Source organism: Haliotis cracherodii, unplaced genomic scaffold (genome assembly GCF_022045235.1).
Source record: "Haliotis cracherodii isolate W230 unplaced genomic scaffold, xgHalCrac1.p SCAF_9, whole genome shotgun sequence".
NCBI lineage: Eukaryota > Metazoa > Mollusca > Gastropoda > Lepetellida > Haliotidae > Haliotis > Haliotis cracherodii.
In genome coordinates, this window is record NW_027266343.1 from 55,790,073 (window position 1) to 55,817,556 (window position 27,484).

General features: G+C 40.5%; 1 protein-coding gene across 2 annotated transcripts in view; it reads left to right on the plus strand.

Moving 5' to 3' along the window:
* LOC139452411 (WW domain binding protein 1-like) overlaps positions 1-25,642 on the plus strand; it is a 42,043-nt gene extending 16,401 nt beyond the window's left edge. For both annotated transcript variants that reach the window (XM_071233880.1, XM_071233881.1), the window contains exons 2-5: positions 17,381-17,474; positions 21,162-21,338; positions 22,426-22,591; positions 22,978-25,642. In XM_071233880.1, the coding sequence (XP_071089981.1) occupies positions 17,381-17,474; positions 21,162-21,338; positions 22,426-22,591; positions 22,978-23,440 (900 nt within the window). In that variant the 3' untranslated portion in view covers positions 23,441-25,642. The remainder of the gene's footprint in view (positions 1-17,380; positions 17,475-21,161; positions 21,339-22,425; positions 22,592-22,977) is intronic.
* The last annotated feature ends 1,842 nt before the right edge of the window (positions 25,643-27,484 follow it).

Genomic DNA, 27,484 nt, shown 5'->3' on the forward strand with positions numbered 1-27,484 from the left:
ATGAAATTGGTGGAAAATTGCTATAAGTGGCAAAAAATACTCACTCACATACTCACTCACTCACTCACTCCAATCACTCCAATCACTCCAATCACAATCGTTTTTATTTTGATCCTTGAGTCTTGTTTAAACTGTTTAACTACCGTATTTCCTCTATTAAATGCGGATCTCCCAATAGACGCTGGTCTCTGGATGCTGTGTCATACGCCCTGTTGAAAAATTGGAAGCGAGGCCTCTATTAGACACTGGGTCTCTGATACTATTCTTCAGTGACAGACTGTGGGTGTTGGGGAGGTTTTCTCCAGTGACAGACTGTGGGTATTGGGGAGGTATACTCCAGTGACAGACTGTGGGTGTTTGGGAGGTGTTCTTCAGTGACAGACTGTGGGTGTTGGGGAGGTGTTCTCCAGTGACAGACTGTGGGTGTTTGGGAGGTGTTCTTCAGTGACAGACTGTGGGTGTTGGGGAGGTGTTCTCCAGTGACAGACTGTGGGTGTTGGGGAGGTTTTCTCCAGTGACAGACTGTGGGTATTGGGGAGGTATTCTCCAGTGACAGACTGTGGGTGTTGGGGAGGTAACTCTAGTGACAGACTGTGGGTATTGGGGAGGTATTCTCCAGTGACAGACTGTGGGTGTTGGGGAGGTGTTCTCCAGTGACAGACTGTGGGTGTTGGGGAGGTGTTCTCCAGTGACAGACTGTGGGTGTTGGGGAGGTGTTCTCCAGTGACAGACTACATGCATTTGAGGGAAAGGGGTTCATCCTTTACATACTATACTACTTTCTCTTTCTTTTGTGGGTGAAGGAGACGAAGAGGTCCTCTCTCATATACTACTTTCTCTTTCTTATCTGTGTGGGGGAGGGGGAGGAGTTCTACTTTGATATACTACATCCTCTTTCTGTTCTGGGGACACAGGATGTGCTGAATCTATTTACCCCCGCCACCATGTTCATGGCTCATTGCCCAACACTTGATTGTCACTGCTGGTACTATATTAACTTATATATTACCACCTCATAGAAAAAAATATGATATGTAGTGTGGCATACTGTAGTCTTGTTTAATGAACATGTATTCATCACAGATAATGTAGATGGATGGTTTCAGTTGCTAATATATATAACTTGGTTAATGATGTGCAGTTCAGCTTTCTGAATTAATCAATGTTTCTATTAGGCCTGTTACTTATATGTACAAGAGTAGGTCACAGTACTCACACAGCCTCACACTGAAACACAATTCATAAACCAGATCATCATCGTCGTCGTCGTCGTCGTCATCGTCATCATCATCATCATCATCATCATCCCCATGGGTACAATGTGTGAAGCCCATTTCTGGTGTTCCCCGCCATCATATTTCTGGAATATTGCTAGAATCAGTGTAAAACCTCACTCACTCACAGTGAATCGCAGCACCTTAGACAACTGGGCCCCCCGTGCCCCGAGTATTTGTTGTGTGTACAAGTGGGGTGTAAGGCAGAAGGCACCGGTGGCCCAGTCGTCTGAGGTGCTGCGATTCATTGTGCAGAGTTGCGTCCCTTTTGCACGCCAGAAACCAATGATTGTGGGTTAGAACAATAATGTTCCCAGGTTTGTCAGCATCATAGTGGTAAATGTCTGAGACTTGCATCACTTCAGGCTTTCCTTCCACATTAAGCTGACACGCCGTGATATAACAGTTATAATGTTAAAAGCAGCGTTAAACCCAACTCACTCACTCACTCACTACAATAATGATAACAGATATCGACTGATAATGTTTATTGTAACAAGGTTTCACTCACTCACTCACTCACTCACTCACTCACTGTAAAGCAAGTCTTGTTTCACACACATGTTTAATGTATTCTGACACATGGAATTGTTCCATTTATAGCAGTGTCAAGTATTACTGAACAGCTAACAGTATATCCCACCTAATTTCTGCTGTGTTCTCATGAATACATAATTAATGTATACACCAAACCTTTCGATGTGAATTGTATTCACACATAAAGGTGAGTTTCTATTGTCCGGCACACTTTTGACACATTATCATATTAGCTTGCCTTCAACCCTTGTCAGGCTGTTCTAAACGCCCTTGTTGGTTTATTCCAAACATTCTTGTATGGCTATTCCAAATGCCCTTGTTGGTTTATTCCAAACATTCTTGTATGGCTATTCCAAACGCCCTTGTTGGATTATTCCAAACATTCTTGTATGGCTATTCCAAATGCCCTTGTATGGCTATTCCAAACATTCTTGTATGGCTATTCCAAATGCCCTTGTTGGACTATTCCAAACGCCCTTGTTGGACTATTCCAAATGCCCTTGTCAGACTATTCCAAACGCCCTTGTCGGGCTATTCCAAACATTCTTGTATGGCTATTCCAAAAGCTGTTCTTGGACTATTCCAAAAGCCCTTGTTGGACTATTCCAAACATTCTTGTATTGCTATTCCAAACATTCTTGTATTGCTATTCCAAACGCCCTTGTTGGACTATTCCAAACATTCTTGTATTGCTATATCATGTCGGGCTATTCCAAACTCTCTTGTTGGACTAGTCCAAATGCCCTTGTTGGATTATTCCAAACATTCTTGTATGGCTATTCCAAACGCCCTTTTTGGATTATTCCAAACATTCTTGTATGGCTATTCCAAACATTCTTGTATGGCTATTCCAAACATTCTTGTATGGCTTTTCCAGATGCACTTGTTGGACTATTCCAAACGCCCTTGTCGGACTATTCCAAATGCCCTTGTCGGGCTTTCCAAACATTCTTGTATGGCTATTCCAAAAGCCCTTGTTGGACTATTCCAAAAGCCCTTGTTGGACTATTCCAAACATTCTTGTATTGCTATATCATGTCGGGCTATTCCAAACTCTTTTGCTGGACTATTCCATAAACCATTGTTGGACTATTCCAAACACCCTTGTTGGACTATTCTGAAAAATCATGCACATATTTAACCAATCTATCAGTGATTTGGTTAAAAAAATATGCAATAATACAACTTAATGAATTTTGATGCAAAAATCGGATGAATTGTATCTGAAACTATTATTTTATCAGAAATAATATATTTCAATATCAAGTTGTTTAGTTGCAGCTTTACTAGATATTTAAAATAATAATAACCTTAAGCGTAGCACTATGGAACAACTGATTGCTTTTATCAGATATTTTTTACATGTGGAACCATTTTATTGGCCACTGTTGAGACCTTCCGCATTCTTGCTACATCACATGAATGACAACAAAATGCAAATAGCATAATTACAACTGACCAAAATATTATGTATAATATCAGGCAGTTACTTGTTTGAGGAATGTGTCCATCAATATCCAGATAAAGGAACAGAATCCCATACATCTGAAGCTGTACAAAAACTTTGTCTTTGTAACAATGCAATATTTTCAAATATACAGTATGACTAGAAATTATTGGGAATTTAAAGATTGCAATTTTTTATTTTTTTTCACTCATGCTCACGTATTAAATGTGAATATAAGTAAAACATAACTCCAGCTTCAAAGACAGGTGAACACTTGGTACGTTGTCAAGTCACCATGGGCAGCAACGCAGGCTTCAAGGCGGCGGGGCATACTACTGGTCAAAGAAGTTAGAAAGTCGTGGGTCATGCTCCTAATATCGGACCACCTCTTCTTTCATTTCAGCAATATTTGTCAGATTTTTCTTATTGACACTTTCCTTCATATGCCCCCAAACATTTTCTATTGGATTTAGGTCAGGGCTGTAGCTTGGCCAATCTAATGTCATATTTTGGGTCCGAATCCAGGCCTGAGAATGCTTTGAACAATGTTTTGGGTCATTATCTTGCTGGAAAATCCAAGAATTTCCATAGAATATTTGAGCTCACTGTTCATATTCCCTTCAAATACACACAGGGGCGTTGCCCCTAACACAGAAATGCCACCCCACACGTGAAATTTTTTACTGTACTTTGGGCGCTGATACAAAGGTTTTTCATTTTGTTATTAGGAAACAGCCACACAGAACTTTCATCTGAGAAAATCACATTGTCCCAGTTAAAATGTCTATGCTCTAAGCACCAGTTCAACCTTCACTCCTTTTGTTCAGGTTTCATGATCGGTGATGGAATTCCTCGACTTTTCTCCCAACCTACTGCATGCAGCTCAGTTCTAATTGTCTCCTTATAGACAGCCACAGTTCCTCTATCAATCATATCCAGTCTTAAGTTTTCTAAAGAGGAACTCCTTCGTTTGTTTTTAGAAACAAGAATACCAAGCCGCCTCCTGTCACCGATTGTCAATTTTATGGGCCTACCTGCGCCTCTCTTGTGCTCAATGCCATCTCCACTATCAATATTTTTCAAAACAAGATAAACAGTGGACAAAGGGATGCCTGTTCTACTTGAAATCACTTTAGCTGATCTGATGTCCTTGTTATAATACTCTAAAATCAACCTCCTCTTCTCTAATTCATCCATACTGAGGATCACTGAAAATGTCATCTGCTAGCAAGTAAACAAAGGGGGATAACTCTTGACAAACTAATGCAATAGGATTAACTGAAACCTATTATTGTTGGTTCGAATCCCGGGTTCGCCCTGATTATGTTTCAAGGTTTGTCAGCACCATACCCATGCTCGTGGGTTTCACCGAAGAGGTAAACGTCTGAGACCTGCATCACTTCGGGCTTTCCTCCCACATTAAGCTGACACGCTGTGATATAACTGGAATAATGTTAAAAGCGGCAGTAAAACCAACTCACTCACTCACTTGTCAGGTGATCTCAGTGGTTCTAGCACTATATTTACCTGTAATAAAGTCATTAACTGAGCACCTAGTGAATGATGAATGACAAGAAGGGAGTAACAATTGTTGTATTATAAGAAATTTGCCTGAAATATAAGGGTCGTTGCTATTTTGAGTATATGAACTGAACTTCATTGATGCAAAAATAATACGTACATGTATATACTAAACTACATAATTATACATAGATATCTACACATGCAGCCAGATTTGCAAGGGGAAAGGTTTCAGTAAGCATCATCCAATCTAATCTCATTAAAATCAGATCTTAGTTCTCGCTATCGCTAAACAAAGATCTGAGGACATCCCATTACAGGTCACATCAGAACGACCTCTCATCCGACCAATCAAAGCGTCGCTTACCAGATCATGAAAGTGACAGTCGGAATGTGTTTTCTAATCATGCAAACTCGAAAACGTTAACACAGAGTATTCCGAATGACAGTTACGGCTCGTACGACTGATTCTGTCAAAATTATCGTCTATCTTTCACTTCCATGGGATAAACATTTGAATGGAGGAGGCATTGCACAGTACGCAGGAAGCACTGTCATACAATCTCAACCATATATTAGATATTCCGGAATGTTCGTTTGTTCAGTTTTCAAAATTTTAATCGAGAACTTGGTCAACATATTTTTCAAGCGTAGTCTGAAATCGAAGTCACCAGGTTGAAATAAGTGCCGCAGAGCTCGCGGCTTTCTAATTGGCTGATGTCAACTTCTTGTTAGTCATTTTAGTGGTCAATCAAAGTTTGCGAAAGGTCGTTCTGACATGACCCGTAATGGTATGTCCTCAGATCTTTGTTTAGCGGCAGCGAGAACTAAGATCTGATTTTTAATGAGTTTGCGTCCAATCATATGCAAAGATTGAAGGGGATTCCCCATCGCTACTTGGAATCTGGTGATAACGTGGGATAATTAAAACTAGACAACTGAAAGTTAAAGTGTTGTTTTCCTATAAGATTGTATAATATAGCACTCCGAACACTGTTAAATGTGGCTTTGTAAACAGTGTTAGAAAGTACATCATTAACATAGTCAGTATTCACTCAGTAAATGTAGTTTGTAGTTTGAGGCGAGTATAGGCTATAGTACATCAACATTGCTTGTTTTCAACTTCTGTGGAATGATATGCATAAACATGATCTATTCTATTTCTAGCTGTGCACACTTTCAACATCCACATGCAGGACACATACCGTATTAGACGTTATAAGTGCCCCACTCTAATAAGCACCCACGGCGATATTTACTAATATATTTGCTAGTGAACAAACCCAATTAACACCCCTTCCGATAGATCAATGTACATAAGACTTATTTATTCGCGTATAATACACACTCGTGTGTTATATGCACCCTTAATTATGGGCAAATAAATTCTAGAAAAATATATCTGGCATATATACACATTTCAGGCTGTCAGCAAAAACCACAAAATTTATTTTTTAGCTCTGTTTTTTTCATCAAAATAATACTCTAATAAGCCCCCCATTTCTAATTTTGAGAGCGCCCTGGTCGCTTATTACTTCGAATACTGTATTATTTTTTAAGGAAATGATTTATCTACCCAAACCAAGGCTAAAGGTTGCCTTATCTGCTTTAACTGTCAAGTAGTTGTATTTATTTTAAGGAAAATAGCACTGGCTTTGATGGTTTTGATAGACATTTAGAATGAACACACAATGCCATTTAGAAAGTGGTCAAATGTTATTTTTGGGATTACACTTTCTTGGTTAAGTACAGATTCTAGTTCTTTTTTGGGTTGAGTCCCATCCGGGATTTGAACCCACACTACCAGAGTTAAGTGGAAGCCTTGGTGGCTGAGTGTTGTAGATCGCTGACTTTGTGTGCTGGCGATTAGGTGCCTCACTCTGGCAGTGTGGGTTCCGGATAGGACTCAACTCAAAATAGTTCTAGAATCTGAACTAAGAAAGTCTTATGCCAAATATAAGATTTGTTAGGCATTTAGAAGTTAGGAGAACATAAAAACATGACACTAAATTTTTTGTGATAGCAACTTCTTTTATTCTTTGTATGATGTCTCAGAGCTACTTCTTGCTCCTTCATCAGACGGATGCTTAGTAAGCGCATAGAGTACTATGTATATATATCATGATGTCTACACAACACAAGGTGGAACGAATGTACAAAGATAACAATATAATGACAAAGCCAATGACATAGACAATCTCACCCGAGTGTCCTTTAGACTATTTTGATATCAAATATATCAACACGAGTTGATAAAAGTGGGAAAACTCCGAGGCTTGCTGAGGATTTTTTCCACTTTTATCAACGAATGTTGATATATTTGATATCAATAGACACGAGGATGAGATTTTATTTATCATCCAACATCATTCTTCCAACTTTTTCAGTTTGTAGACAGTAATAAGCAGTGTCTAAAGTGTAAAAAGTACTGGGGTGCGTTGCAAAGCGCCAATCTCTTGTAAGCCATGTACAGCAATTCGCCTCACAACAGTGCGCTAACTTTCAGCTGATTGCAAGCGAAACAATCGCTGACTGAGGTCGCTTCGTTCTCAAACCAAAATGGCGGCTTACTTTGACAGCGGAACAAGGAATTATTGATTGGATCAACGAGAAAATGAGCAAAGGTAGCTAACACACTATCATCCTCAGTCTGCTCCACATTTCAAAGTAGTCATAAGTTTCATCAGCTCGTCATCGAGCCTCTTCTATTATGATCTTCATAACGTCAAGGCAATCAAGCGGTAGTTGCGCCGCCATTTTGGAAGAGTGCGCAAGCGCTTCCAACTGTTGCAGACTCCGGGATGAGCGATTAATTTGCTTTCTCTTAGCGATTCGTGGCTTGCAACGGGCCCCTGCTAACAGCTTTAGTGGTAGAGCCACTAGTGATGTCATTTGAATGTGACGTCATGGTAACCAATGACATCACAATGGTCTGCAAAGCGTTGTGATGCAATGTTATTGCAGCGATATCTACAGTGTAGATATCGCTTGATCTCACCCAAGCAATATCTCCTCTGGGAGCCAGTTTTGGATGATAAATAGGATTAATGTACAAAGGCCTTATCTTGAAATAACTTCAGCTTAGCGTGATCTGTATCCATACATCTCCATCCTCAAAGGTGTTGCAGGGTTTTAATGGACATTAATTGGCTGTGTTGGTGGGTCGTTTGTGGCCATCAGTGTGTCCGTGGCCCCATATACTTGTCCCATCTGACCACCAGGTCATGGCTATCTCATGTATTGTGTAAGGGGTCAGTCCAGTGTCAGAGGGCACCTGCCAAGAGCACTCATGCCGAAGCAGGGGCACTTGTTGGTGTCCAGTGTTGCTGTCCAGTATTGGTGGACACTGTTGGTGGACACACTGTTGTGATGAGTGCTGGAAACTCCACCATGGATCTACACCATCATCATGTGAGTCGAATACTATTGTGGTAGAATTGTTTGTCCTCATCCATGGGGAGTCTTGAAAGGGGATAGGAGTTATTTTAACCCTGACCTGAAACCTTTTGTCCGTCCTTCCGAGGACATTTTTCATGTGACCTCTTACTTGAAAACTACCACATAGATTCTTTTCAAACTTGGTGAACACTTTATATACCTATAGGAGAAGTGCAGTGTGAAGTTTGATTTCAATATTGGTATTTTCAGAAAACATACAGCTTTTTTTGCATTTTTTTTACCTAGAAAGAATTGTTTTACCTAGAAAGAATTGTTTTACTTGAACATTTGTGTGACCCATAACTTGAAAAGTACTGCATGTATTCTTTTAAAATTTAGGGAACAGTTTCCATACTAATAGAGGTTTAATTTTTATAAGTGTATTTTCTGAAAAACAAAATGATTTTTTTTCATTTTTTGAACTTAGAATATTTTTTTACTTTAACATTTGTGTGACCTATAACTTAAAAACTACTCAATAGATTTTCTGCCAATTGTGGGTACAGTTTCTAAACTAAAAGGAGAGGTGCAGTGCAAAAAAAGAAGTTTGATAACGTTAAGTGGATTTTCTGAGAAATATTGCATTTTTCATGTTTAGAAGTATGTTACTCCCATGTCGGGGGTATTCGTGAGACATGCTCACTTTTTGTCTCATTCAACATGTATTCATCAGTGTGCCACCAGAGTGTGAAATCAGATATGTTAAACCTCCGCTGCTGATAATGGTGTCATTACCTGGGACCTACATCATTTTGTGCTCATCTTGACACTGAGTGAGAAATTAGGTTCTGCCGGAAGCACTCGTAAAATCTATAACACCACTCACTGTTTTGATGATGAGCCTTAGAAACATCACAGCATGTCATATACCTGTAGAAAATATACTTTTTGATGGCCTGTCAAGTCCCCCGAACACAGCGCCTGATTATCATTGAGACATTGATGCTTGTGGATCTCTCTGTGTATGCATGGTATCTGAACATATTGTCCATTAACTGAGGAAACAAAGCCCTTTTTCCGCAAATAATTTATCACTAAACATTTTCCACAGGCCTCAGTTCCATGCTTATTTTACTGCCTTGTCACATGGGGTTTACTGTTGAAATATACCCTATTCGATATTAAGCGCCCGGGGCGTTCTAAAAAGTAGAAATAGGGGGCTCATATTGGAATATAATTTTGGTGAGAGAAAAAAACAGAGATGAAAGATTGTAAATTTCGTAGTTAATGCTGACAGCCTTAAATGATACAAAAGAAAAGTCTGTGCATATCATACACGACATATATTTTCCATAATTTAATTACCCATAATTAAGGGTGCATATAACACATGAGTGTGTATTATACACATATAAATAAGTCTTGTGTACATTGATCAATCGGAAGGGGTGTTATTTAAGAATTGACCTTCACTTTGTGTGAGTTCATTGGAGTATGAACCTTCATAGAGTGAGGGCCAAACTGTATGAACGTATGCGACGACGTTCATACAATGTTTGGCCCTCACTCTATGAAGGTTCATACTCCAATGAACTCACACAATGTGAAAGTCAATACTTATAATTATTTCATCACAATTTCTTACCTCAAACGATGTAGGCCAAGATCTAAGCACAAAATTTTCATTTACATATACGTGCGACTTCATGTTTACACTGACAGCCATACAACAACCAGCTATATCGCGGAGTAAAATAGTTCCTCAAAAAGAGAGGTGACATGGGCGTATGGATGCACAACCTGCTCTTCAGAAACATCTTAAGCAGCACATGTGTTCAAATCATATCCTCATTAGATGAGAAAGGTCTGTAAAGAACTACCTCAGTAAGTCAGTCACAATGACAGCGCGTCGTAATATATTTACATCAAGTACAAGACGTCAAAATGGCAGACACGATAAACGTGACGGGAGAGATTTCTGAAGTTATTAATGAATGTTTGGCACTTACATGTGTACATCATCATTGATCAACTACGATAGTTTAGATGTGCATTTCATCGTTTGTTCATTAGGATAGGCCGCAGCGAGGATGTTCGTGAACAATCATGCAGTCACGCTCTCTGACATTTCTCAATGTATACTGAAACGCTGAGACCAAGAATAAAGGTTCTAAATGATCAGAAAGAACGCTTATGTGTGTTTTCGTGCTAGGGAATTCCCAGGGGTTACCCCAGGAATGTGGAAGTAGTCCATCAGTGTTTACGTCATTTAAAGAACACGGTCTCGTGAAAAATGTATAAACGTCAAATTGTGTCGTTCATACACTTATGAACGTCAATTTCACGGTCATGTGACCAACCTCTCTTCCAATGAAAAAGCCGCATATCGTGTAAACTTCAAATTAAAAAATTATTTGGGATTGTTCACTAGCCAATATGTTAGGGGGGCACTTATTACATCGAATACGGTAAATGAAAATAGGAAAACATTTTTTCAAAAGTACCTAGTTACCCAGGTACTGGTAGATGAAGACCAAACAATTTAAACAAAATGCCTCAGGCCACACATTTTGTATTTTTCGTTTCACAGGCCAGCCACCCCAACTGAAAAGCAGCTGGAAAAGAAATGAATTAATCATTATTTTTTTGTTATTCTGCCTCCCAAGAGTAATATAGATCCTGTTATACAATAAAAATGTTATGTTTTAATTCCATGTCTACGTCACCATCAGCTGCAGTTTTAACTCCACTTCAGAATGACTTTCACTTAAACAAATAAATGATTGACGTCTCTGTTTATTTTCACTTGTATTTCGACCGACCTTGTGTGTAAAAGCTAGAATAAATTCATGAAACATAAAATTAAAAAAGTGTGGCCTAATGACTGTCAAATACATATTGTGAAGGTCATGACTTGTGACAGATTGCCAGGTCCATTGGAGGTCATCATGTACAGAAGGTATTCCTTGTCAGGGTGTTGACGTGAGGGATTGTTGGTGTTGGTGTTTCTGCATGTTATGTTGGAGACCAGACATGCCGGCCTATTGTGTTCTCTATAACTGTTTGTGTGATGACCGCTCCTTATTGTTCCCATGTCACACTGAGATAACAAGGCTATGCCAAGATGTGATGACGCTGACCTCAGTGAACAATGGATGAACTAGTGTTAATCAACATTGTTACTCAATGACACAGGACCGCCTCCGTGGTCTAGTGGTAGAGCGCCCGTCTGGAGAGCGGAAGGTCCAGGGTTTGATCCCCGACTGCGTCATACCAAAAGACGTTAAAAGATGGTACTTGTTGTTACCCTGTCTGGCGTTCGGCATTAAGGGGCTAAAACAAGGACTGGTCGGCTCGGAGTCAGTATACTGTGGTGTTCATGTTAAACTGCGGCATAGTATGTCCGTGGGCCAGCACTATAATTTGGCATTAGTCTGGACTAGTACAGGCGGCTACACACACGTGCAAGCACATTGCTATGTAAGTGCAATAATCTTGGACGTGACGCTAAGGCCCATTTAACCACACCTCAGTGACACATCACTCAGAATACTTCTCTAAGGCTTGTGCAGTTAATTGTCTTGCTTTGCAAATGAGTCAGTTTCACAAAAATTCATGTTCAGAATGGCAGAGATTTCCTCAGCATCACGTTTGACAACAATAGCGTGACGTCATTGAGCTTTAATGTTGAGTTCAGTTATGAGATACTCATGGGATCATGGAGATGATGAACACGATCTACAGCGACACTGTCAGCCTGCCACCATTATTCACCTCCTGTCGACCCCAGACTGACAGATGTGTTTGTGTGACCTTGTACAGTGTGTGACAAATGCATGTCAACATACGTAACTTGTTTACCATGGCCAAGGTTATTTTGATCATCGGATGCCATTGAAGGGACACTAGGATCCAGTAGGGTCAGTTGCCAGTTCCAGCAAAGTTTGATCAAGTCAAGTTGGTTTTCCTGTAAATTTTCTGATAAAACATCAGACCAGAAGCTGATAACTGCCTTTACAAGACCCTTTGTCTCAATCTGAGTGAGTGAGTGAGTGAGTGAGTGAGTGAGTGAGTGAGTGTTTTGCTTGTTGTTTAACGCCCCACTTAGTAATATTCCATATATATGGTGGCGGTCTGTAAATAATCAAGTCTGGACCAGACAATCCAGTGATTGACATCATGAGCATCCATCCACATAACTGGTATACAATGACATGCATCAACCAAGTCAGCGGGCCTGATCACCTGATCCCATTAGTTGCCTCTTACGACAAGCATGGTTGTCTTTTACGGCAAGCATGGTTTGTTGAAGACCAATCCTACCCTGCATCTTCACAGATTGAGTGAGTCAGTGGGTGGGTGAGTGGGTGAGTGAGTGAGTGAGTGAACGTAATCCAGCCATGTCACTGGAGAAGACACCTTAATTACATCCTTTACATTTTATACCAATGGAACCCATATTTGACCCTCTTCAAGTGTGTGTGTTTGCTAGAACAAAGGTCCCTTCATTCAATCATGCCAACAAGAATGGTTTTGCTTTACCTCATAGCACTAACTGTCTTTTTTTGACATTATCATTATAATCATATGAAGTTCACACAATACACTGTTTTCCACTTGAGGGTGCCACTGTTCCCCTACCCCGAAACTATACCAGCTGAGTGAGTGAGTGAGTGAGTGAGTGAGTGAGTCAGTGAGTGGGTGGGTGGGTGGGCGAGCGAATGAGTGAGTGTTTAATGGATGGAGGCAAAAGACATGAAAGGAGCCATAATTACGAAACTTGAAAAGAAAATGTCCCAGATAGTAGGGGAGATAACCCTTGAAAACATTTCGTCAACAGATGTATAACACAATTTGAAACAAGCTGACATTCTGTGAAAAATGATTTGAAAAATGTATTTATGATCTATTTATCATGCTCATAACAAATGTTAGGAAGTGTTTGTCAACAAAAGACATAAGCTGTTTGCCTGGCACTGTTTCAGCCAACACAGCTCAAAGAAGTCTATTATTAGATCCGGCCATGATAACCTCAGACAACGAGAAAATAGTAATTGGTACTAAGATGACTTGTGTACAAATTGTGTGATGACGATGGGGTGAGTGTGATTGGGTCTAATCAACACCAGCATAGCAAGCTGCAGGGAGTAATGCTAATGTGCTGGTTTCACAGCTGAAAAGATGTTTGAATAGAAATAGAAATTTATTTTGAAGCTCTCATTAGACGATACAATCTTGATGTATGTATCAATATGATAACTCTGCAAATTACAAAATGATGTTTTAAGATGATAAACTTGATGAACCGTGAGAGGGTTTCAGCACATGATTTGTTCTCAAGTAATATGGTCTGGGAGTCTGGGAGTTCCCGCTGCTGGTCATAATGTAACCAGACCGCCTCCGTGGTCTAGTGGTAGAGCGTCCGCCCGGAGAGCGGAAGGTCCAGGGTTCGATCCGCGACCGCGTAATACCAAAAGACAAAATGGTACTTGTTGTTACCCTGTCTGGCGTTCGGCATTAAGGGGCTAAAACAAGGACTGGTCGGCTCGGAGTCAGTTTACTGTGTCTGGGTATTCATGTTAAACTGCGGCATGTAATCTCAGTGTGCTAGAACTATAAATCGGCATCAGTCCGGACTAGTGCAAGCAGCCACACAAACACACACATACATGCACGTCGCTATATAAGTGCAATAATCTTTGATGCGACGTCAAACCCCATTTGACCTCACCTCACCTCATAATGTAACCAGTGATGGCTCTCCAGGATGATTTGTTGTAATGTGGAAGGGAGCACATCTAAACGTGTTGTAGAAAAGGATCAGAGTAGGTCCTGCAATATCGTAGCATATGTTCCGAGGATGAGGATGAACATTGTTCACACAAGGGGAGATAACTCACTGATAAGTGGCAGTGGAGAGGTGAGCAGGAGAACATGTTGAAATTGTGTTTATTTGTTTGTAATTGGCAATATTCCAGCTACATGATGGTGCTATAAAGTACTGAGCCTGGACAAGACATCCCAGTGATTGATATTATGAGCACTGATTCATGTCGCTGGAGTATGATGACATACATCAACCAAGTCACTGACTCTGACCACTGATCCATTTGGATGCCTCTTACGGCCAGCATGGGTTGCTGGGGACCTATTCTAACCCGGAATCCTGCAGGGCTATTATGTTTGAAGCATGCTGGGATTGTTTAGGTTAATAATTATGTTATGGATGTAAAGTATTGCGACTGAGAACCAAAGTAAGACAGAGGGCCTATAGGCCAATAAGCCAGAGGTCTTATATGAGGTCGTGAACCGACTTATAAACCGACATCCTCTCAGATTAATACACTCTTTAATCAAATATGCAAATTAATTGATATAGTTCAAAAGTAACACCTCCCTATGTATATTCAAAGTCACTCCCGGCCTTCACCTTGATTGTAATAATGACAATCTAATGATGATTTTTTTTTGTGGAATCAATATTTGATGCCATATGTTCTGCTGTTCTTTGACAAGATCAGTACATGGTAAGATTGTGTCATGAATGTCACATACCATTATTTACAACTGTTTATTTTAAAATAAATTATCATAAAAACTTATTATCTTACTCTTGTGTGTTTCCAGATCATATTGTATGTTAGGAATACAAATTGTATTACAGTGTTCCCTCGTTATTGCACCCTTCAATATAGTAATGTTTGCAATTTATTTTAATTATATTCAAAATTTCATTCAATAAATATAATAATGTTTACAATAATTTCGGCGAAATTGTATGCGAAGTGATGGGTAGATCGCACAACTAACCGTTATGAACAGTAACCACGGTCAGATTACCGCTATTGACGCCTTGAAACAAACTTTAGTTGCAAGAGAATGGATACACATATCTTAAATGCCGCATCATGACTTGCTAAAAGTCATATTTGAGGCAGTTTGACTATTAAATGTCAACATAATGTTTTCGCAATCGAAATACATGTAGCCCGGGAAGTCCCTACGGTGACTGGTCAAAATCGTTCCATACATATTTTATGTATGTGATCCTTTGGTGACAACAATGACTTATTTATATTCCTTATATTCATTCATATTTTATTTACGACAAGGGAACACATGAGAGTGATATAGAGAATCTCACCCGAGTGTCTTTTGATATCAATTATATCAACACGAGTTGATAAAAGTTGAAAAATTCTGAGGCTAGCCAAGTATTTTTGTCACTTTTATCAACAAGTGTTGATATATTTGATATCAAAAGACATGAGGGTGAGATTTTATTTATCATCCAACATCATTCTTCCAACTTTTACAGCTTCAGTAGCAGAGCCATTAGTGATGTCATTTGATTGTGACGTCATGGTAACCAGTGACGTCACAATGGTCTGCAAAGTATTGTGATGTAATTTGATTGCAGCGATATCTACAGTGTAGATATCGCTTGATCTAATCCAAGCCAGTTTTGGATGATAAAATCTCTTTACCATGTGATATAATTTTTAAAACAATCAATTGTTTAGTACATAATTTCACTTGCTGAAAGTATAGTTTACGATTGAACCACCCTGTTTCTGAATGAGGGCCAAGTGAGTGAGTGAGTGAGAAACATAATTGTGGCAAACAACGAATTGCAGCGCCTTAGATGACTGGGCCACCCGTGCCCCCGAGGGCCAAGTGATTTACAGCCATGCTGGTTGACAGAAACAAGCACGCACATCAGGAAACGCCTGATTGATTAAACTTTTTGGGGACTTTGAGCAATAGTGTTTGGAACAAGTAGGCATTAAAATGAGGCATGGAGCTTTCAAGAGTAGCTCCTACTAGGTGACACCATTTGTGTGTTTATCGGGTAGTGATATCAAGTTGTTTATCGGACTAGTTTCTCGTATTGTTATCGAAATCCATTAAATGATAAAATGGGAAAAGTTTTATTTATTGATACAGAATTCAGCCTTTTGTGTGTCATATCATTGTCAAAAGTCTGTGATTTTATGTTTTCTTCTACTGTCTGTCTATTGTCTATGATGTCTCTTGACCGTCTAGACCCATGAAGATCCAGTTGAGAATTGGTCTTCAGCAACCCATGCTTGGGAGGTGGTTAATTGGATTGGGTGGTCAGACTCGTATCCCAGTTCTGTAGGTCAATACTCATGATATCGATAACTGGATTGTCATATAGGTGGTGTATTGTTGAGTGTGGCACTAAACAACAAACTGTCTATTTGATCTTTTGTCTATTGTCTGTCTATGATGTCTCATTACTCTTTGTGGTATCATGTCTACTGACTGTCTACTGTGTGTTGTCTGTCTATGATGTCTGTCTATGATGTCTCATTACTCTTTGAGGTATCGTGTCTACTGACTGTGTCTACTGTGTGTCGTCTGTCTATGATGTCTGTCTATGAAGTCTTCTGTGTCATCTGTCTTGATGTCTACTGACTGTCTACTGTGTGTTGCCTGTCTATGATGTCTATTGTGTCCTCTGTCTTGATGTCTACTGACTGTCTACTGTATGTCTATGATGTCTGTCTATGATGTCTATGGCGTCTGTCTATGATTCCTGTCTATGATGTCTATTGTGTCCTCTGTCTTGATGTCTACTGACTGTCTACTGTATGTCTATGATGTCTGTCTATGATGTCTATGGCATCAGTCTATGATTCCTGTCTATGATGTCGATTGTGTCATCTGTCTTGATGTCTACTGACTGTCTATGATGTCTGTCTATGATGTCTATGGCGTCTGTCTATGATTCCTGTCTATGATGTCTATTGTGTCCTCTGTCTTGATGTCTACTGACTGTCTACTGTATGTTGTCTGTCTCTGATGCCTGTCCATGAAGTCTACTGTGTTATCTGTCTTGATGTCTACTTACTGTCTACTGTGTATCATCTGTCTTGATGTCTACTGACTGTCTACTGTGTTATCTGTCTTGATGTCTACTTACTGTCTACTGTGTATCATCTGTCTTGATGTCTACTGACTGTTATCATGGCTACTATGTCATCTGTGTATGATGTCTACTGTGTCATCTATCTGTGATGACCAATGACTGTCTAATCTGTATGTGATTTCTACTGACTTTCTGTATGGTCTATTGTCTATTGACTGTCTACTGTGTGTTGTCTGTCTATTATGTCTACTGTGTCATCTGTCCATGATGGCTACAGGCTTTCTGTATGGTGTATTGTCTACTGACTGTCTACTGTCTATTCCCCAGGCCCAGGAGTTCTGTAATGGGAAGACTCTGTGGTGTGACAAGGGCCACTGCTGCGGCAAGGGGAAGTGCTGTGCCTACTACTACGAACTCTGGTGTGAGTACTGCAGCAACCAGTACAGGCCCCTCGCGTTACAGTATTCTGTTGTAACAAATAGTACAGGCCCCTCGCTTTACAGTGTTCTGTTGTAACAAATAGTACAGGCCCCTAGCTTTACAGTATTCTGTTGTAGCAACCAGTACAGGCCCCTCGCGTTACAGTATTCTGTTGTAACAAATAGTACAGGCCCCTAGCTTTACAGTATTCTGTTGTAGCAACCAGTACAGGCCCCTCGCGTTACAGTATTCTGTTGTAACAAATAGTACAGGCCCCTCGCGTTACAGTGTTCTGTTGTAACAAATAGTACAGGCCCCTCGCGTTACAGTATTCTGTTGTAACAAATAGTACAGGCCCCTCGCTGTACAGTATTCTGTTGTAACAAACAGTACAGGCTCCTCGCTTTACAGTATTCTGTTGTAACAAACAGTACAGGCCCCTCGCTTTACAGTATTCTGTTGTAACAAATAGTACAGGCCCCTCGCTTTACAGTATTCTGTTGTAACAAATAGTACAGGCCCCTCGCTTTACAGTATTCTGTTGTAACAAATAGTACAGGCCCCTAGCTTTACAGTATTCTGTTGTAACAACCAGTACAGGCCCCTAGCTTTACAGTATTCTGTTGTAACAACCAGTACAGGCCCCTCGCGTTACAGTATTCTGTTGTAACAAACAGTACAGGCCCCTCGCGTTACAGTATTCTGTTGTAACAAACAGTACAGGCCCCTCGCTTTACAGTATTCTGTTGTAACAAACAGTACAGGCCCCTCGCTTTACAGTATTCTGTTGTAACAAATAGTACAGGCCCCTCGCTTTACAGTATTCTGTTGTAACAAATAGTACAGGCCCCTCGCTTTACAGTATTCTGTTGTAACAAACAGTACAGGCCCCTCGCGTTACAGTGTTCTGTTGTAACAAATAGTGCAGGCCCCTCGCTTTACAGTATTCTGTTGTAACAAATAGTACATGCCCCTCGCGTTACAGTGTTCTGTTGTAACAAATAGTACAGACCCCTCGCTTTACAGTGTTCTGTTGTAACAAATAGTACAGGCCCCTCGCGTTACAGTATTCTGTTGTAACAAATAGTACAGGCCCCTCGCGTTACAGTATTCTGTTGCAGCAACCAGTACAGGCCCCTCGCTTTACAGTATTCTGTTGTAACAAATAGTACAGGCCCCTCGCGTTACAGTATTCTGTTGTAACAAATAGTACAGGCCCCTCGCGTTACAGTATTCTGATGTAACAAATAGTACAGGCCCCTCGCTTTACAGTATTCTGTTGTAACAAATAGTACAGGCCCCTCGCGTTACAGTATTCTGTTGTAACAAACAGTACAGGCCCCTCGCTTTACAGTATTCTGTTGTAACAAATAGTACAGGGCTCTCGCTTTACAGTATTCTGTTGTAACAAATAGTACAGGGCTCTCGCTTTACAGTATTCTGTTGTAACAAATAGTACAGGCCCCTTGCTTTACAGTATTCTGTTGTAACAAATAGTACAGGGCTCTCGCTTTACAGTATTCTGTTGTAACAAATAGTACAGGCCCCTTGCTTTACAGTATTCTGTTGTAACAAATAGTACAGGCCCCTCGCGTTACAGTATTCTGTTGTAACAAATAGTACAGGCCCCTCGCTTTACAGTATTCTGTTGTAACAAACAGTACAGGCCCTTCGCTTTACAGTATTCTGTTGTAACAAACAGTACAGGCCCCTCGCTTTACAGTATTCTGTTGTAACAAATAGTACAGGCCCCTCGCTTTACAGTATTCTGTTGTAACAAATAGTACAGGCCCCTCGCTTTACAGTATTCTGTTGTAACAAATAGTACAGGCCCCTCGCTTTACAGTATTCTGTTGTAACAAATAGTGCAGGCCCCTCGCTTTACAGTATTCTGTTGTAACAAATAGTACAGGCCCCTCGCTTTACAGTATTCTGTTGTAACAAATAGTACAGGCCCCTCGCGTTACAGTATTCTGTTGTAACAAATAGTACAGGCCCCTCACGTTACAGTATTCTGTTGTAACAAACAGTACAGGCCCCTCGCTTTACAGTGTTCTGTTCTAACAAATACTACAGGCTCCTAGCTTTACAGTGTTCTGTTGTAACAAACAGTACAGGCCCCTCACTTTACAGTATTCTGTTGTAACAAATACGACAGGGTTCTAGCTTGACAGTATTCTGTTGTAACAAACAGTCCAGACCCATCGCTTTACAGTATTCTGTTGTAACAAATACTACAGGGTTCTAGCTTTACAGTATTCTGTTGTAACAAACAGTACAGGCCCCTCGCTTTACAGTATTCTGTTGTAACAAACAGTACAGGCCCCTAGCTTTACAGTATTCTGTTGTAACAAATAGTACAGGGTTCTAGCTTTACAGTATTCTGTTGTAACAAACAGTACAGGCCCCTCGCTTTACAGTATTCTGTTGTAACAAACAGTACAGGCCCTTCGCTTTACAGTATTCTGTTGTAACAAATAGTACAGGCCCCTAGCTTTACAGTATTCTGTTGTAACAAATACTACAGGCCCTAGCTTGACAGTATTCTGTTGTAACAAACAGTACAGACCCATCGCTTTACAGTATTCTGTTGTAACAAATAGTACAGGGCTCTCGCTTTACAGTGTTCTGTTGTAACAAATACTACAGGGTTCTAGCTTGACAGTATTCTGTTGTAACAAATAGTACAGGTCCTAGCTTGACAGTATTCTGTTGTAACAAATACTACACGCCCCTAGCTTTACAGTATTCTGTTGTAACAAATAGTACAGGCCCCTAGCTTTACAGTATTCTGTTGTAACAAATACTACACGCCCTTAGCTTTACAGTATTCTGTTGTAACAAACAGTACATGCCCCTAGCTTTACAGTATTCTGTTGTAACAAACAGTACATGCCCCTAGCTTTACAGTATTCTGTTGTAACAAACAGTACATGCCCCTAGCTTTACAGTATTCTGTTGTAACAAACAGTACAAAGCCCTAGCTTTACAGTATTCTGTTGTAACAAACAGTACAGGCCCCTCGCTTTACAGTATTCTGTTGTAACAAATACTACAGGGTTCTAGCTTTACAGTATTCTGTTGTAACAAATAGTACAGGCTCCTAGCTTTACAGTATTCTGTTGTAACAAATAGTACAGGCCCCTAGCTTTACAGTATTCTGTTGTAACAAACAGTACAAAGCCCTAGCTTTACAGTATTCTGTTGTAACAAACAGTACAGGCCCCTCGCTTTACAGTATTCTGTTGTAACAAATACTACAGGGTTCTAGCTTTACAGTATTCTGTTGTAACAAATAGTACAGGGCCTCGCTTTACAGTATTCTGTTGTAACAAATACTACAGGGTTCTAGCTTTACAGTATTCTGTTGTAACAAATAGTACAGGGCCCTCGCTTTACAGTATTCTGTTGTAACAAATACTACAGGGTTCTAGCTTTACAGTATTCTGTTGTTATTTCTTAAAATATGACAAACCATGTTTTATTTATACTTCGTGTCGGCTGATGAATTAAGTTCCTTTTACCATGGTTACGAGGAGGTGTTATTTAGATTCTTTTGAATAAATTGTCTGTTTTTCTATCTTCCTCCATATGCCATGTTCATGTGCTATGCCATGTTATACCCTAGTGAATGTTGGAAGCTTACATGTTTGGTTTTTGACACTAGCTTTTTCTCCGACACTTTCAGGGTTTTGGTTGATATGGGCATTAATAATCCTTCTGAGCTGCTGTTGTTTATATCAACAAAAACGATTCCGCCGACGTCAGTCACCCTCACGACGAGGGAATCGAGGGAGACCACGACACAGGTCAAGGATAGCACAGGCACTAGATGCTGCTTTCATTACACCTATTTTTGATCCAGGTAAGCTATTAATAATATATATATATGAAAGTGACTTTGTGCAGAATTGAGCAAGGTATTAATTAATTCTCTTTCATCCATATATGAAGGTGATTTGTTTGAAATGTGGCTCTGTTCACCCAGCAGTTGATGGGTACCCAGTAGGATGTGATTGTAATGTGGCTGTTAAACGTCAGCTTGGGTTGTATACTTCCAAGGGAGCTGAGAATAAACATCAAGTGCACACTCATCCATCATCGACCAGGGTATTAATTAATTCTCTTTCATCAATAATCGCAATATGGCTGCAATATTGCCGATGTAAAATTTTAACTCAGTCACTCACTCACTTTCATCATATATGAAAGTGACTTTGTTCGAAATGTACCATAGTTCACCCAGCATGACTGGGTACCCAGTAGGATGGGGATGTCATATGGCTGTTAAACTTCAGCTTTGGTCATATACTCCTCAGGGACCTGAAAATAAAAATCAAGCGCACACTAATTCATTGATCGTGGTATTAATTTTGCGTTCGAGCACATTTTAGGACTTCAATTTGGTGCATTATATTCTTTCTACTGCATCTTGGTCTGTGATCATTGGTTTGAATCCTGGTTCGCCCCGATTATGTTTTTATGGTTTGTCAGCACCATACCCGTGCTCGTGGGTTTCACCGGAGTGGTAAATGTCTGAGACCTGCATCACTTCGGGCTTTCCTCCCACTTAAAGCTGACAAGCTGTGATATAACTGTAATACTGTTTGAAGTGGGGTGAAAACCAACTCACTCACTCCTTTAGAAATACAAGAGGAGATCTCAGAGTGAGTGAGTTGTGTTTACTGCTGCTTTGAACATTTCAGTTATATCATAGTGTGTCACAGTTTAAAGTGGGAGGGAAGCGATATAGGTCTTTGTTGTTTACCAATTTGGTGAAACCCACGTGAAACCCACGCATTGGTGGTGACAAACCTAGAAACATAATCAGGGCAAATCTGGGACTGGGAGCCAGCGATTATAGGCCAGCATGGCATGTTGTGGCGCTGGCTATTGGACCACCCATGTCTTAACTTTGTGTGTCGTCATAAATTGTGTTCATGGTTTCCCAGATCGGGTGAGGCTCCCAACATATGATGAGGCGAAAGAGATGCCTAAAGACCCTCCTCCTTATAACTCCCTCTATGAAACGAGATTGCCAGAGACATCTGTTGGCGGACAACAACCTTCCCATAATCCTTCACCTTCACTTCCTGTCTTGAGAACTATCAATGATGCGTAAGTTTCTGAAACTGAATAATTTATAATTATGACATATTACACAATAAGTTCTGATGGTGGAATGTTGGGGCAGATGTGTGAACGTCTTTAGCAACCCATGCTTGCCATAAAAGGCAACTATGCTTGTCATACGAGGAAACTAACGGAATCGGGTGGTCAGGCTCGGTGACTTGGTTGGTGCATATCATTGCATCCCAAATGCGTGGACAGATGCTCATGATGTCAATCACTGGATTGTCTGGTCCAGAGTCAGTTATTTACAGAGTGCCGTAAAAAGGCTGGAATACAAACTAATGGTGGTATGTAGATATGTATAGTTCCTGTGGTTGTAAATATTGAAATTATGTTCCACCTTGACATCTTTGGATTTTTTTGTCTTTCAGACCACAAGCCAGCCTGATTGATAACGAGGAAGAGGCAGCTGTGACTGTTGATATTGACCGGTGGACGGACCCCCCACCCCCCTACACCACCCAGGCCACACCTGTACCATCCATCCACATCCCCATACCCTCCTCATTGCCCCTCCCTAACCCAGTGCCCCCCGACACCTCCTCTCCCTCCCCGTCACATGTCCCATGTCCAGCACTTCATAGTCCCACTGCAAGTTTACAACCTGCTACCCCCAGTCCAGATGGTAGTGCCACACCCACCTCTTCTGCACCCAACTCCACAAACACAGTCTCCACCCACACATCCTTAGTTTCCACCCCTACAAATAGCTTCCCCTCCCGAACATCTTCTGTCCCGACCCCCACATCTTCTTCACCAAAGAACTCTTTTCCTTCCTCTTCTCCCAACCCCCCACGTTCTATCCCCACCCCACCCAACTCTGCTCAATCCTGAGACTGACCAAGTGGCCAAGCTGTCCTTGTTTCACCCTATACAGGAAACAAAAGCAAACAATGTCCAGTGCTACTGAGGTTTATTCAGTTGAAAAACTCTATGCAACAACATGTTATTTACAAAGTGGCCCTCACCATGTGGGTTGCAACGTTGCTGAAGGGAGGGACAGAGCATATTTGTAAAGATGTGCAGAACTGGATATATTGTCCAAATTGGATAGCATAAGGTGATTGAACTGTATGCCACAAAACATTGCCATCGAATCTGTGATACAAACCATCCTGCCTTATGTTGTGTAAGGGAGATAACTCTAGTAACAACCTGCCTTATATTGTGTAAGGGAGATAACTCTAGTAACCAAGCTGCCTTATATTGTGTAAGGTAGATAACTCTAGTAACCAACCTGCCTTATTTTGTGTAAGGGAGATAACTCTAGCATTGTTGCTTCCCATGTGGCTGGCAAGATGTTGAGATAAGCCAGAGAATAGAGGCAACTCTATCGTTATTAGTCTTGACAGAGTAATGTAGATAGTATGATGTGTTGTGAATGAACAATGATTGTTAGATATTTATACTGTAGCTTCCATTTGTGATTTTCAAGATTTTCTTTCACAAATATTTTTGAATGAAATGAAATTATTCCACTGGAATAATTAATATTTTGAAAATGTGTGCATATCAGCCATTTTAGTTGACCTGAAATGTTATCCAATATCCCATAATCTAAAGGAAATCAAAGGGTTCTTCCACAAGTAATTTGTTTAACAACTATGAACTATACATGTATATGAAAATGCTGTGATGTATTTAGGGAAGTAGTATACGATAGGTTGTCAGGGTATGTTAGTAAGCGGGAAGCTGCATGTATTTATCTGTATGTAAAATGGTGCATTTTTCAACCTTTGATCTCTCTGTGACCCGAGACTATAATATTTCCCAGGGTGCCTTACTGCTCGATTCTTTTCTATCAATCTCTTTTAATGATTGTTTTCTAAAGTGCTCAGAAATTAAGTATATATAAGATATGTGTTGTCTGTAACAAACTGTTGTTGATAAGTGTTTTTCATGATTTTATTTGTTTACATATATCACCGTCAGGGGGTGCTGCTCTGAGCTTAGATATAAACACTGTATTAGCCTTAGCAACTGCATCTTCCCGAGGCAAGTGCGTTAACTGAATATAAAAGTCCAGTTTCCACAGGACTTTTAAAAGTCAGTTAACTCACTTGCCTTGGGAGGATGGAGCAACTGTGGGGAACCTGAGTGGCAACTTCACATAACAACAAGACTCATTAGTTACCTGGCCATCTGAGAAGATCCAGGGTAGAGTAGGTGTTCACCAATCCGTGCCTGCCTTGAGAGATGACTAATGGGATCGGAAGGCAGACTCAATGACTTGGTTGATGCATGTCATCGCATCCCAAATGAATGGATTGATGTTCATGATGCCAGTCACTGGATTGTCTGGTCCTGGTTACAGAATGCCGTCATATAGCTTGAGCGCAGTGTTAAACAACGAACAAACAAACAAACAAGTTACCTGGGATACACAAGGTTTTTCTTTGCAACTAATTAGCAACCTTTGATTCACTTTATCACCTTTGTTGGCTACCCTTGGAAATACAAATTTCCCTTTGAGGCCTGAGATCTATTCAGTCACTTGTGGTACCCTCAGCAAGCCATGTTTACCATCAATAGTCATATGTCCATATTGTTTTGGTAATGGATAAAATTTGTTTATTTGTTAGTTGAATGTTTTTTGATTACTAGTTGATATTTGAGAAATAATGCCAGTAATGGATGACCAGAACATCTGATTATTATTTGTTTTGCTTACATTATGAAATAATTCTATCTCATGTTTATCATGTATGGTGCTATGTTGTTTGTAGAAGCTCTGCAAAGATTCATGCATAAACTCTTTACCTACATATTTGTTGTGGCTCCCCAGCAATTATACTGGTCATAAAGGACCTGGTTGATGCATGTCATCATGTCCCAATAACATGGATCGATGCTCATGATGTCAGTTACTGGATTGTCTGGTCCAGATCCATTATTTACAGATCACCATCATATAGATGGAATATTGCTGAGAGCAGCGTTAGACAACAAACAGAACCTATGTTTTGTTTGAAGTTATTATCTTTGTACTGATTGTTGAGTAGTAGGGAGTAGAATCTTTCCGTGATGATTTAACTTGTCTGGGCCCCGTTCCACAAACCGATCGTAACTACAATCAGTCTTAGAGACTTAGAGGACATCGCTAACAAGTAAGTGAGCTGTGGACTGTCAGAATGTTATCTGATATAATAATAAGTCAACATACGCCATCTTTGTTGTTATGGTACAACATTTAAGATCGATTTTAGCGATCCTAAGTTGGTCCGGAGCAACTTAGGATTTTGATCTTAACTTACAACTCTCTTAGTTAAGATTGCTTTGTGGAACGGGCGGCCGATCGTAACAAAAATTTAAGATCGCGTACTTAGTGAGTTACAATCAACTTAGCCCTAAGATCGCGTTGTGGAACGGGGCCCTGGTGAGGTCAACTTCTTTGGTGACTTGGACCAGATGACTTGGTCTGTGGTTTGAATCCCGGCATGGGGCATGGATATTTTGTGGTGGATATATTGGCACTGAACATCGCTCTGAGCGTGTACATCAAGGGGTGGGTCCAACATTTTTAAAAGGGAGGGATCCCATAACAAAGTCCTCTCTCAGTTGGTTTTCAAAAGTGGGGTGTTAGCCCTCCTGGACCCTCTGGACCCACCTATGTACATATTGACCATGTTCGAGGAACATGTGCGTATGCTACTGAACATGGAGTGAATGAGTGAGTATGGTTTTATGCCCCTTTCAACACTATTCCAGCAATATCATGGCGGGACACCAGGTGTCACACATTGTATCCATTAGGGGAATTGAACCCAGGTCTTCGGCGTAACAAGTGAATGCTTTTCCACTAGGCTCCCCCACCCCACCTACCATACAATGGTGTCGATTGGGAAGAGGCCGTGCATTTTATTGTGCGGAGTTGCATCCCTAGCCATGCCAAGATGCGATGATTGTGTTTGAATCCCGTGTTTGCTCTGATCTTGATTTCTGGCATGTCAGCATCTCCCATTGATCTTTTGTAGTCCAATATCTACTCGTTGACACGCTGAGATACAATTGAAATACTATTCAAATCAGCCCCAACCCACTCACGATTCATTAGCTAAACCTCATTGACCATGGACGCTGGATCACCAGGGTCAGAATCCAAGTCAATAAATTCAGTAACAAATGTTTTCAAAGACCTTGGATCTGCTGTCTTCAGATGTGTGTCGATCTGCTGTCTGCAGATGTGTGTCGATCTGCTGTTCGCAGATGTGTGTCGATCTGCTGTCCGCAGATGTGTGTCGATCTGCTGTCCGCAGATGTGTGTCGATCTGCTGTCTGCAGATGTGTGTCGATCTGCTGTCTGCAGATGTGTGTCGATCTGCTGTCTGTAGATGTGTTGATCTGCTGTCTGCAGTCCGCAAATGTGTTGCTTCAATCAAAACAGAAGAGCTGACATCAAAAGGGGTGGGAGGGGTGTTGTTGTGCTAACACAACAAACTGGTTACTTATTTGTCATCACCTATTTCTTTCCCAAATTGTTTTTCAAGGTGCTGATTTTATTGCTACATTTAACAAAGAGGGTACGCTTTTAGTGAAAAATCCCCTTCAGCAAGGTTTTAAAAACAAAGCTAACACAGAAAACCTTAGTAATAATCACAGTTAGGACAATTGGGGATAATAATTTCAAGATGTATGAATCAACTAAGAGAAATTTAGATAAATTTGAGATAATTTGTTGTCATTTAAAGAGTTAAAATGCATCTGCGGTCTTTTGACACACTGATGAAAAAGGGGTGCTGAAGGCTTGTATATTCCAGTCTTTATATTCTCCTGGACAGACACATTTGTCAAACCTGTATTACATTCTGTGTCTTCCCAAACAACAAGAATTGCATATTAGGACGAGCCTAGGACAGAGACAGAGTAGTGAAACGTGTA